This window comes from Bos indicus, chromosome 1 (genome assembly GCF_029378745.1).
Source record: "Bos indicus isolate NIAB-ARS_2022 breed Sahiwal x Tharparkar chromosome 1, NIAB-ARS_B.indTharparkar_mat_pri_1.0, whole genome shotgun sequence".
NCBI lineage: Eukaryota > Metazoa > Chordata > Mammalia > Artiodactyla > Bovidae > Bos > Bos indicus.
The window spans coordinates 96775145-96789162 of NC_091760.1; the positions used below are offsets into that span (position 1 = coordinate 96775145).

Genomic DNA, 14018 nt, shown 5'->3' on the forward strand with positions numbered 1-14018 from the left:
TCTAACGTGGCCACAACCTCCTCCCTGGTCAGCCTGCCTCTGTCCTGACCAGTCATTCATAAGCCGGCCCTGGGAGGCCCGTGTTTTCTGCCTGGCTTTAAGAGAATTGCTATAGAAGCTTCCTATCGCAGGGTTTCCTACACAGACTTGGTACTCAGCCAGGATGGTGTCATCTTTATACCAAGGAGCCCCAGGAAAACCCAGGTCTGTGTCTTTGCTCAGACTGTTCCCCTAGCCTCGCTGCTCACCCCTCTGAAGTTTAATCAAGTCCTTTCTCTTTCCCAACACCAGCACCAACCACTCCAGGCTGCATTACACTGCATTCCCCAGATGCTGCTACCGTTTACAGATGCTCGCACAGCGTGTAGAGTTTTGCCTTGCTGGCTGTGGGCTCCACTGCATGTCTCATTGCTAGGATTATGTTGTAACTTGACTGTCTGTCCTGTGACCTCGACTCTCCTCCATCCCTCATGGTCTCACAAAGGCAGGTGTTTAAGGAAAGGTTTTGGCGAAATGATCAAAGAAGTACTGCATTCGAGCAAAGAGCTGGATCCTGCTACCACACGGCAACAACCAGGCAAAGTCCTCGGAGCTCACAGAACTCCATTCTCTCAATAGTTGGTTTTTTTGTCATACAGAGAACATTACATCTCTACAAAATGAGAACAGCCACCAAGAAACCTTACCCTTAATGTGTAATTAAAAAAATTTTTTTAGAATTTATTAATTATACATAAATAATTCCTGACCACTACTGTTTAATGAAAAGAGAACAGTAGGGAAGAAGTTATTATTTAGGAATTTAAATAGGATTATTTTTTGGAAAAAATGAAATATTGGAAATGTGAGATGTTGCAGAATTAGCATTCATTTATCGTGCTATTCTACTTAGAATATTATATTAGATATACTATAGATATTTAGATATCTAAATATTATTATGGATAATCTAATAATATCTAATTATTATCTAGATAATAATTAGATATTCTCCAAATAGGAGGGAAGTTTTTTCTCTTATGGATCCAAATCTATCTCAATCAATTAAATGCTAATTACTACCCAAAGGAGTGCCATAAAAATACCAAGAATTTTGAAAGTTTTCCTGAAGTTTACCGACACTTTTTCCTGCAGTCAATTTTTACTGCTGGGTTGACTTAGCCACCCCTTTACTGTAAAAAAATTGAAAGGTGAATATTGTTATAAAATCTACATTTATATTATCAAAATTAATAAATCATGATGATATGTTTACATTTTCCAGAATCACCAGCCATCTCTTCCACTAACCCAATGTTTAAGGATTTTTGTAATTCAGCCAAATATTTTTGTTTTCAGAAAGAAATTATTTGGTTTAGTTGCTGCCATAACAATGCTATTTTGTGGCCAGATTTTCACGGGCCAAACTGCAAGTGTCTCAAGGGAGGGGGCCATATTATTTTCACATTTACATGTGAAGCATCTGACACCCAACACAGCACAGAGTGCCTGGTTCCCACTTGATATTCTTAAAATGGGCAGAGAAAAATGAAAGCATAGTATTACATTTTAATGTGATAGCTCACTGCATGAAAATAATAGCACCATGACGACTCTGTTAGTGAAATTCTGTTTGGGGAACTGAAGACAATGAAATCGTGGAGGAGCCTATGTTTCTCCCTTGGCAGGTGGATGGCAGTGGATAGGATCTTTGAATTTCAGATCTCACTAAATTACCACTTAGGCCCAGCAGTACAGAAGTCCAGAGGAAAAAATGGAGAGGTCTATGGCTTATAACGGAGAAGGCAATGGCAGCCCACTCCAGTGTTCTTGCCTGGAGAATCCCAGGGACGGGGGAGCCTGGTGGGCTGCTGTCTCTGGGGTCGCACAGAGTCGGACACGACTGAAGCAACTTAGCAGCAGCAGCAGCAGCATGGCTTATAAATTTGAAAGGAAGAGCTTAGAAGAAACTTGGAAAATACTGCTTATTTTTATAACAAAATCCTAAAATCCTCTCAGTCTCCTCCCACCACCACTGCTCAGTGGCCTCCTCGCCTCTGCACCCCCTGTGGTCACCAAAAGTGGCCTTGGAGTCTGCTTCATGTTCCCATATTGCCCTGCGCTCACTGCAGGCACAGCATGAACAAAGACCGCTGTGTGTGTCTGGCGACACTGGCAGAAGACACGAGCTGGATCTTGTTCATTACTGTATCTCAAAGGTCTGACCCAGTGCCCGGTATAGACCAGCTGAGTGAATGAATAAATGCACTATTTTGGGAGTAGTAAAGATGTGAGAGTGAATAATAGAGTAGCGTTTATAACCAGTGGGGGCTTTTAGCCTGCCAATAGATAAACACTGTTTTTGGGTTTAGCACTTAATAATTATTTTCAAATATTCTTCCCTTTGGTAATAGCCAAGGTATATAAAGATTTCCTGCAAGAAATTTAAAAATGCAAAGATACCACTAGCTATGTGAGCTGAGAACTTAGGTAATTCACAGAAGAGGAATTCTGAATAACAAATGTGAATAAAAATTATTCTACCTCAACAGTAATTTTTAAAAACTGCATTAAAACAGCAAAATATAATTTTTTGCAAGTTAGTTAGCTGTTCATAATAAAGACTGGTAAGAATTCAATGAGATGGATAGTCGCATACACTGTGGTGAAAACCTGCTGTGTGTTTATATGTTCACATACATATATATGTGCACATGCATACCCCAGTTCATGCCCCTCCACCCAAGAATTCCAATTCCCCGAGAGATGTGAGTGAATATTTGTTTGCCTCTAGATGTTTATTTCAGTATTATGTGTCCCAGCAATATGTTGAAAGCACCTAATAACAAAAGAATGATTGAACTAATTCACCTATATAATGGACTACTATGCAGCCATTCGGAGAAGGCAATGGCATTCCACTGCAGTACTCTTGCCTGGAAAATCCCATGGACAGAGGAGCCCGTCGGGCTACAGTCCATGGGGTCTTGAAGAGTCAGACATGACTGAGCGACTTCACTTTCACTTTTCACTTTCATTCACTGAAGGAAATGGCAACCCACTCCAGTGTTCTTGCCTGGAGAATCCCAGGCATGGGGGAGCCTGGTGGGCTGCCATCTATGGGGTCACACAGAGTCAGAGACGACTGAAGTGACTTAGCAGTAGCAGCAGCATGCAGCCATTATTGTTTTTAGAAGTGTTAGAAGTTGCTCAAAGGCAGTCAAAGGGGGGAAAAAGCAATATGCAAAGTTGAATACACAGTGTGCTTCCATACATACAAAAGAAAAAAGACTAGAAGCGGGCTTCCCTGGTTGTCCAGTGGTTAAGAATCTGCCTGCCAATACAGGGGACACAAGTTTGAGCCCTGGTCTGGGAAGATCCCACTTGCCACGGGGCAACTAAACCTTTGAGCTACAACTCACTGAAGCCCACTCTCCCTGGAGCCCGTGCTCTGCAGCTAGAGAAAGCCCGCACGCAGCAACAAAGACCCAGTGCAGGCAAAAATAAATAATTTTTTTTCCCCTAAGACTAGAAGATAATATGTCATCCAGTAAAAGACAGTTGAATATCTCTTGATTCAGAGATGGCATGCATTGCTCCCTTGTTTTTATCTTTTAATATTCTCTACTGTTTTACAATGAGCATAGGAAAAGAGGTTTCAGAGCCAGCCTCCATTGAAGATTCACCATTTCAGAGCTAATATGTTTGATGTGAGATTACCCAAGAGTTGGGTCAAGAATTCATCCTGTCCGGATGTGGAATCTGGCCAGGAGCTCCACAGAAGACAGCATGACTGTCATTAACATTGACCCCTTTAATGCAAGGTCACATAGGCACTGTCCTCATCCCTTTGTACGGGGGGTGGGACTGAACTACACTTGTGTCTACCAGCGGCCAGTTGTTGAGAACGTAAGCCCCGTGCATCGCTTCCCTACAGCAACCCCGACCTGCGGAGAACCGAGCCCGTCTTGGAGAGCCCCTTGCAGAGGACGAGCAGTGGCAGTTCTTCCAGCTCCAGCACCCCCAGCTCCCAGCCCAGCTCCCAAGGAGGCTCTCAGCCTGGGTCACAAGCAGGATCCAGCGAGCGGACCCGGGTTCGAGGTAAAGCTTTCCCCTGCCTTTCCAGGACGGCTTCTCTGGACAAGGCATCAGATTACTTCCTGACTTCTGTGACTCCTGGTCCTGGTGTGGCCACCACTGTGTGATGCCGAGAAGCCCCTTAACTCCACTCGGCTTCAGTCTCCTTAGGGCAGTGGGCCACCATCCCCAGTCACATGTGTGACATCAGTGTGGACCCAATCCTTTCTAAATGCAGATACCAGAATTCTCCAGGGAGACGGCAGAATACTGAGATGAGATGGTCTCATTTGAAAATGTAGTCATCAGACAGCTCAGTTTCCATTTCTGTTTGATTGCTTAGTTCGAGTTCCATGACCCACAAGTATCCTCTTCCCTTATGTCAACAGTGTTCAGAATACAAGGTATTTCTCAAACTAAACGTTAATAAAGGCTAATGTAGAATAAATATGCACTGGAGAGAAGATATAAAATCTTTGACTTTAAAAAATATACTTGACCCTTCTGGTTATTCCTATTAGTGAGGTAAAAATTAACCTCTCTGACCATTTAATTCAAGTCATCCTTCATTGTTTAGATTTCAGTAATGAGGAAGCTTGTGAAAAACATTAATGTGTCCAGCTAATTATACATGACAACCTATTGTTTCTAGCTAATCAAAATGTACCCTTTCTGCATAAACCTTCTTCAGAAGATAATTTTGCTTCCAAGTAATGAAGGCTGGGATTTTTTTAAGTGCAATTTGAAAACACTTAATACTCTGCCTGATGAAAAGCACCAGTTCTTTATTCTTTCTTAGCCTCTTCATTAGACACAATCATTCTTTACCTCCTAATTTTTTTTAAGTAAACTCACTGTATGTCTATTTGGCAAAACTAATACAATTATGTAAAGTTTAAAAATAAAATTAAAAAAAAAAAAGAAAGAAAAGGTGAATGTCAGACATACTGTGCTGTGTCTCTGAACTGGGGTGGGACTGGCCTGCAGCTGCCTCTTCTTAAAATCTTCTGACATCCATGACAACCCAGAACTGTGTAGGCTTCTGTTGCTTTGATCCAGATATAGACTTACTAACTTTAGAAAAGTGCCATTCTCTTACCTTTTTTTCTGTTCATGTAAAATAATATGTTTCATTAGAGCAAATGCTAAAGAAAATCCAAACTTAAGCATATCATTTGAATTCTCTGATCTGGTTCAGGTTCAATTCTTAACTTCTTCCCTTTGACCTCTAGTTTTTCTGGGTTAAAAGCTAGTGTGTCTTACCCTGCTGTGTCCCTAACCAGGAAAAACCACTTTGAAACCAAACCAAAGAGTATCTCCCACCTGAGATTGCTTCTTCTCTAACCTGTAAGCTCATAAATCAGAGAGATGCTCTTCACTCTGTAGCAGCCCTCCCCCAACCCTTGCTCTATTCCAGGGCACATCCCCTTTATCACCAAACTGTCCTTCCCTGCCTCACCTCATTCTTTCTTCCTTAAAGGACCCAGACAACTAACTCATCCTCCCCTCCCCCTGGCCCATTTAAAAATCATTCCCCCAAGTAAAACAAGTTTCTTTTTTTCCACAGCATTTCATCAAAATCACTTATCCTGATGGGTAAGTGGTAAAAGAAAAACTCAAACATAGAATAACTCAGACGCTGGTTTAACATGATAATTGAGAATAGGACTTTGAAAAATCAGACAGAATCCCAGCTCTGCCCATAATTTCAGTGTGACCTTGGGCTAGTTGTGTTACTTCTCTGTGTTCAACTGTGAAATAGGAAACTAGTGTCACGCCATTGGGTTACAGCAAGGATTCAGTGAGACAATTGACATTAAAAGGTGTTTAGCACTAACCATGGCACGACACTGATGCTCAGTAAATGGTGGCACTTGCTAGTTTTTCCTTTTTTTTTAGTTTTTCCTATTGTTCCTAGTGACTTCCAGGTGACAAGCCTAAATGTGTATGGCTGATTTTGTTTGCCTGAACATTTACTGTTTTTTCACAGATGTGCTTGAGGATTTGTCTGAGTGAGTGAGGTGTCCGATGAGTCATCTCAAGGATGACTCACCACAGAACTCCAGCACCTTCTGATGGTCATTATCTTTCTTGGCCCTCTGTTCTTTCCTCTAGCCAACAGTAAGTCGGAAGGATCACCTGTGCTCCCCCATGAGCCCTCCAAGGTGAAACCAGAAGAATCCAGGGAAATTACCCGACCAAGTCGCCCAGCTGTGAGTGCTTTTTTCTCAAAAGAGTTTTGAGCTCTTTTCATTCACCAGAGAACCCACGGGGTAAAGTAGTTGGGGATGCGCTCATGACTCTGAATGTTGAGTTTATTAAGAACAGGTGCTAGAAGCATCTGGAAGGAAGTCATACCTGATTAGGAAAGAACTGAACTGATTCAGGATTGCTTTTCTACGTTTGGATATTTTGCTGATCATTAGCACTATGTTTGGAGAAGGAAATGGCAACCCACTCCAGTATTCTTGCCTGGAGAATCCCAGGGACAGAGGAGCCTGGTGGGCTGCCACCTATGGGATCACACAGAGTCGGACACGACTGAAGCAACTTAGCAGCAGCAGCACTATGTTAGAAAGCATAACAGGAAGAGAAATAACTCCTATTATTCCATGATTTCTACTCAGCAGCTTTGGCAAAGAGATGTTGAAACTAGCAGTTAATATTTGGGCACTTTCTGTGGATTTCTCTTAAATATTCTGGCCTTTCCTCCACATTATTTTCCATATGAATTAATATTGCAACATTTCTGCTGCTCTGGGACTGTACTGTCTGGACCAAAACTTGATAAGCATGATCTCATAGAGGACCTGACAACCTGAAATCTAGCTTCATTGCTGTAACACATCAGACCCCAGATAGCCTAAAAGAAATAAAAAAGAGCTTGGAGGCTAAAATTTCAAAGTTGGAAATTTATTTGGGATGACTTACTATCCACTTGTTTTATCTGAATTTTTCAAGAGTCTTTTCTATGAAATGAATGGGAAGATATGTTGTTGTTTTTATCTTTAAAAATAAGGAAGTACAGTGAGGGTAGCAATGAATGGAATTGACACTGTTCTGGGTAGAGGTTCTCCTTTCCCTTTATTAGTTGTGTACTAACCATTCCCATTTTGTGTTTAACCTGCTGCCTTTCTTCTGGTCTTTTCCCCTCCCGTGGATTCTTCTGGATTGGGTTCCTCTTATCTCAGAGCTATAAGAAAGCTATAGATGAGGTTAGTATTATCTTTTCTTGGTCATGCTTTTACAAGATGTGAATATAAACTGACTTCCTGAGGTTGATATTAAGAAAGGTGGCCAATCAGATCGCAGTTCAAACTTCATTCCTTCAGAGTGATCTGCTGGGAGGAGAATCCCTCCCACAAAAGCCAGCCTGCATGCCTCTGACACCATTTAAACCTCCAGAGACCTTCCTCCTAAGCCAAAATGTCACTTTTCAAGTGTTCCAGTCTGGCTGAAGATATGCGTTAGCGCTTTGATATTGGCAGTTTCTCATTCTAATATCTTCTGGTAGCAAATCCTGAGCTCTTCACCTATACTCGCCAGCCTGGCTAGGGGATGGTGATTTTACTAACAGAAAAAAGAGACATCTTTTTCTAGGGCCGTCCAAATTTATAGAGTGTGATTTGTGAACAAGGAGTCACTGGGTATTGTTAGATTAATTTTGTGGGACATTAACTACAGCATCAGCAGCAACATCAACTTTAGTTAATGAATCCTGACCAGTTAAGTAACTTTATTTCCTTATCGGTGGAGACATTTTTCCGTTAGAAAAATATATGGTTTTGCCGATCTTAGGTAGCTTGCTAAGAAGGATGACTGCCTCACTGCTCTTTTTCAGACGTGCATGAATACAGCATAGTGGAGTTGTTTTGAAAGAGACAGGCCTTCTGCAAAGAGTCCAATTGCATGAAATCTGAAGACTAGCATTATGGCTTTCAGGCTGAACTCTGCTGAGCACCATTTTTGTGAAATGACATGGAAAAAGCACTGGCTTTGGGGTCAACGAGCTGCGTTCAAATTCTGGCTCCCGCAGTAAATAACTGGTGGGGCCAATCTCAAACTCTCTGGGTTACAGTTTCCTCATCTGTACAGTGGGGATAAAAGCACCTGCCTTGCCTCACTCACAAGATTGTTTAGGTTCCCGCAAGATCGTGTGTGTTCAAGAGCATTTTCTGAAATGTGAAATGCTATATAAAGGCAAGGCCTGAGGCATGGGACTATTTTGGTGGGAAAAGCATGTTTCTATGTGTCTGGTCTTTACCAAAAAGCCTCACTTTTTCAGAATTATGACCACCTTACCATTCAGAGTGACTTAGAAAGTTTTCATAGTGAAGAATTACTGTTCACAAAAGAATAAGACTCCACGTGTCCACAGCGTGTGGGTGCATTTATAGAAAGATAAAAGGGAATTGTTTTGAATTGCTCTGTGCTGCAGCCTTGTCCCTCCTCTTCGTGAGAGTGAGAAGGACAGGGATCATCACAGCTTTTATCAACCTTCTCCCACACAGTTCTGGTGCTCAGGCTACCAATAAAATAGTTGTGTGTGCGCACAACTCAAGGTTTCCTCTTAGGAGTCCAGAAATTGGCTTGGAGGTGGCTGTCGTGAGGGAAAGGACTCTCATGGATTTCGTCTGGTTAACCCAGGCTATTTGGGGCTTTTAAAAATTGCTTTATTTATTTCAGGATACTCTAGCACATTGATGCAGAGATACTCTAGCACATAGGCAGAGATGAGAGGTAGGAAACAAGAGGGATAAGTAATTGAGAGGATGTAAGCCGTGCACCAAAATCTTAGAGCGATAGATGATTGGGAAAAGCCCTCAAGGTGATTCTTATAACTCTATCCTTGAGTATCGCTGATCCCAAGCACTGAAAATATGGGATTCCTTGGTTCTACATCACCTGGTGGTCCTCAGCGAGGAATGACTATCCCCCAGCTGCCCTCCTCTTAGGAGACCTTTGCAAAGTCTAGAGTCAGTTTGGGGGACCTTCCCTGGTGTCTCAGCAGTAAAGAATCTGCCTGCCAGTGCAGGAGACATGGGTTAAATCCCTGAATCAGGAACATTCCCTGGAGGAGGAAATGGCAACCCACTCCAGTATTCTTGTCTGAAAAATCCCATAGACAGAGGAGCCTGGCGGGCTACAGTACCTGGGGTTGCAAAGAGTTGGACACAACTGAGTATGCACGAGAGTCAGTTTTGATTGTCTCAAGTCACAAGGACATGGGAAGCAATGCTATTGGCATGTTGTGTGTGGAGCAGAAAGATGCTGCTAAGCGTCCTACAACGCACAGGAAAATAACCTGCGATAGAGAATTACCACCCCAAATGTCAATGGTGCCGCAATGGAAAAAACTTAACTCTCTCCCCTGTCTTCATTCCTAGGTTTTGATATGGCTTCTCCAGTCTCCAGTGACTGATGTGCCATGTAGATAACCCAAGATTGAAATGAGCACTCTGAAAATGCCAAGGACATAATTGCTTCTTATTGCTAATTTAATGGTTTGAGTTCTTATAAAAGTCAGTCTGGGAGAGAGTCCATTCACTTGGCATTCCTTCCTAATGCAGTATGAGATTGTGCAGAGTAGTCTGATTATTGAATACACCTTCCAAAATAAATACTCTTTTCACTTTAGCACAATTAAACAGATGTCATGAAGATTAGATACAAAAGCAAACACTGGCTTTACCAGCATTTTTTTCGTTAGTATGTAGAAATCTGACAATTGGCAGAGCACACATATAGATTGGACAGAACTGGAACAATAACAGGTGTCCAAACCTTTTTTTCCCCAGTTGAAGATACTGACGACAAGTGACCTCCCCAAGTCATATCTTCACACTTCCTAAAAATGAAATAATTATTTTAAAATGTAAAGAAAAGACCAAGACTTCCCTGGTGGTCCAGTCGTTGACAATCTGCCTTCCAGTGCAAGGGATGTGGGTTTTATCCCTGGGAACTAAGATCCCACATGCCTCAGGGCAACAAAGAGCCTGCATGCTCTAACGAGGAGTCAGCACAGCCAAAAATAAAAATAAGTACATTTTAAAGGAAAGACCAACTTTAAAACTTTTAACTAGTATTTTAATTGTTTAAAAAATTGAACTGATTTTCATAAACTATATTGTTTTAAAAAAGATACCTAAAAGAGCACCTTTTAAAGCAGGGTATGCATAATTGTCAGATTAAGTAAACTTTTTTGAAAGAAAAATTATACCAAACTGATTCTAAAAAGTGTTGCATAAAAGAAATGTTTCGGTAACAACCCCTTAACTATCTGTACTCTGTAGTCAGAAAACTTACCCTTTTGCCCTTCTTTTTCAGTTATATATTCTCAAATATTTTCATAGTAAATAGCACCCTTTTTCTCTTTTTTTAATACTTTTTAGCTCCAGGCTTGTGACAGTCAAGCAAAAAATTACCACAAAAACTCATTACATGGAGAAAATGGGTATTGTCAGAAAATAAAACGTACGAAAATGGATCTGAACCCAATGGTGTCAATTTTAGATCATGTTTGTTTCCTATAACTTTACTATTGTAAGTTTCTCCAGGATAGATGAATAAGGAACAAATCTTCAACTAAACGTATAGACTATGGGCAATGGAAGATTAAATTTTTTTTTGGCTGGAGTGTTAGTTTCGAGTTACCCATTATTGTTACCGTGGGATTTTTATATATGTCTCACCCACCATGCTATTACCAATTAAACTTAAAAGGAAATTGCAATTATTTGCAATGCTTCAGGAAAAATAACATTTTAATAACACAGAAACCAAAAAAAAACACCTCTAATTAAAAGTGAAATTATAAAGCATGTCAGAGCTTTAAAGTGTTCCTAAATACAGTGTTTGGAGAAATTTAGGTCATTTTAACAGTTGAGAGTTTCTTTAAATCAGTGAGCTTTGGACCAGCTAAATGTTTCTAAATAGTTTTGATTTTTTAAAATCTTAATTGTCTTGTTTGGAAACGTCAGCAATAAGGAAAACCAACCCATGGGGAAAATGAATTATTAATTTAAATAAATAAAAGTTAGTATTATTATATTTTATTCAGAATTATTGACATTAGAAATAAACTCTTTTAAACCATATTCTCTCTTTAAGTTACAATAAAAAGTTTTAATAAGTACATTTTAAATACTAGATATAGTCTTTGATGAGACATAACAGGGTCCTAACAGAGAACAAAATAAATGTATCCAATTTTTTATTATTTTATTGGTTTAGAGGATTACAATGTCCTTTTTCATTAATTGCCTTAACAAATATCTAAACTGTATTTTCTCAGTGTGCTCAAGGGTATAATACCCTTCATTTCTCCTCAATTTGGTAAACATTGGCAATTGTTAAGAGGAAATAAGAGGTAAAAAGCTGAAATCTGAATATTAGCGTTTTGAATTTTGGCTCATTGCCAAAGAAACCAATAATAAATTTACATAAAATTCTATGCCATAATTTTTCTCCTCATTAATGGTGTACACTATATTCAAACATCTTTTGAGTCTTTTTAATACAATTTTGTTTCCATTTTCATGGATGGGATAAATCTTTCCACTGAGTGAGGCCGTGGCTCTATGCATGTGTGTAAAAGCCCAGGGAGCATGTTGGTGTGGAAAATGCACAATTTGAATTTTCAGAAGCTTCCCTTTTCCAAGGGCTTCCATTCAAATGACTACAGAGCAAATGTTGAAGTTGTCATTGCTGTCCCTTTGATTTTTATGAAATTAGAAATAAATTCTTCACTTAGCTTCCTAAATTTTGACCATGAAAAACATGAACCATCTTCTGCCCTTAGTCTTAACCAATATATCAATGCCTGACATACAGGCAACAGTAAAGAAACAGGATGATCTGTTGTCTTCTCAAAATAAAATTATATGTATAATTTACTTACACATATTTATCACAGTTTTTCTTCTAACCTACTAGGATAGATGATCAGATGTTATTTACATCATCTGTATTACTCTGACCTTACATCAGACAAATTGGACAGATACATTTTTGGATTAAAATAAAGAGAGAATATGGCCTTAAGAAAACTGTGGGATTTAGTATTTTCAAATGAGTTTCTTTCTCCCCAATGCCCTGTCTCTCACTGAATGCTCTGATTCCCACATGGGTCACTAATATAGGGAGAAATGGTAAGACTGATGTCAAATTGCTTTCTCTTGATGTGCATGCTGTGTGCCAAGGGCAGTTTAACCCATGTAAATAGAGCGGCCATGCTTTTGCAGAACTGCTTCCCTCTGCATTGCTCTGAAAGCATGTAAATTAAGAGGTAGTCAGGTCTTCAGCACACTGCCTGCCATGTGCCTGGTGACTAAATACCACCTCATCACATCCATAAGGCTAAAGGTTTCATCATACTCATGGAAACCTGAAATTTTACCTCTTCCTTTTGGCATTTGCACATTCATTTCTGTATTCTTTGCCAGGATTTCTGCCAGTTGACTGCAATTTAAAACAAAAGAAACGGAAACACCTATCATTCTAGAAAAGAATTCTTTTTCTGTTTGTTTTTGTTTGTTTGTTGTTTTATTTTGTTGTTCCTCTTGATGAACTCAGCTCTGTGGCTATCACTTTCAGTGGCACTGGGCTTTGGGGTGGGCCATTTTTTGACATGGTGCCTCGGCTCTCCAGGGAATGATGACACACCAAATGAGTCATTTAGTAGCTGGAACCTTGGGAATTGCTCTGTTCTGTGACTGATGCTAGATTTTGGTACAGTAGCAATCATAATGAGGAAGAGGCCATGACTGTGGCTCGGGCAGCGATCCTGAAATACTGGGAAATTGTTTCTCATCTTGTGTATTTTCCCATTAACTCTGAGGGTGGGTGACCAACTTCACCTTCCCAAAATGAACCCAGAGTCTGTATATATGTGTGCACACACAGCACACAGACACATATATACATGTGCAGATTCAGAACCCAGCAGTCTCAGTCTAGTCAAGCAATTGGTTGTAAACAAAGTTTAAATTTATTTCATCTTTCTTTTCTAGTCTCTCCACACTACAAACATCGTTTTCTTGGTTTCATGCAGTAACTATGTTTGTAATGGTTCTATAGAGAGCTTTTTTTCTTTTTTTTTTCTTGTTGCTTAAGCTTGCTAAGAGATAGTGTTTTGCTCATATTTATGTCATATCTGCTGGACAAACTTTTCTTTTGTAGGATCTGACGGCATTGGCCAAAGAATTAAGAGAACTTCGGATTGAAGAAACAAACCGCCCACTGAAGAAGGTAACAGATTACTCCTCCTCCAGTGAGGAGTCAGAAAGCAGTGATGAAGAGGAGGAAGATGGAGAGAGTGAGACCCAGGATGGGACGGTGGCTGTCAGCGACATACCCAGACTGATGTAAGAGACCTGCTTTTTCATTGTAGGCCAGGAGGAGTTAGGTTTCCAAAACAAGAAGACAAATGTGAAATATGGGTCTCTGGCAGGATCAGTTGACTTTGGGGATTAACATACTTTTTAGAGCATCGTTGTACATTCACCCCTTCTCCCTAGATATAGTAACTTAGAATATGTAGTGTTTCAAGGATTGCATATACTTTATTAGGCTGTTATGAGGCTGACTGTCCCTTGTCTGATGCTCTGTTGGTGCTTGTCATCTCAGGGCAAATGATATTGATAGTCAGACCCTAAAACTGAAGAGCGGAGTTATAGGCAATAACATTTCAAGGTTAACATTGATAACATGAGTCATATATTTCACCATCACCACCACCATGAAGGTGGGTGGAATGCAGGAGACAGCATGGGTTAGCATCCCAGCAAAAGCCTACAGTGAAACCTCCGAGAGTTTGACTTAAATACATTCCTATTAGGATTTTCTACTTCATCTTCTCCATTGTCTCTTTTATGTGATCCTTTTTGCTGTCTGACTTCACCACATACACTCTTCTTTTTTAGATACCTATAGCTACCTAGCTTTCCCTTAGTATTTGCAGT

General features: G+C 40.2%; 1 protein-coding gene across 9 annotated transcripts in view; it reads left to right on the forward strand.

Annotated features, from left to right (window-relative positions):
• Positions 1-14018, forward strand: part of TNIK (TRAF2 and NCK interacting kinase) — a 407441-nt gene that overhangs the window by 353861 nt on the left and 39562 nt on the right. For 6 of the 9 annotated variants that reach the window (XM_070803591.1, XM_070803368.1, XM_070803755.1 and 3 more), the window contains 4 exons: positions 3917-4080; positions 6172-6269; positions 7248-7271; positions 13237-13421. In XM_070803591.1, the coding sequence (XP_070659692.1) occupies positions 3917-4080; positions 6172-6269; positions 7248-7271; positions 13237-13421 (471 nt within the window). The remainder of the gene's footprint in view (positions 1-3916; positions 4081-6171; positions 6270-7247; positions 7272-13236; positions 13422-14018) is intronic. The other 3 variants (XM_070803414.1, XM_019959626.2, XM_019959636.2) reach the window with 1 other exon arrangement.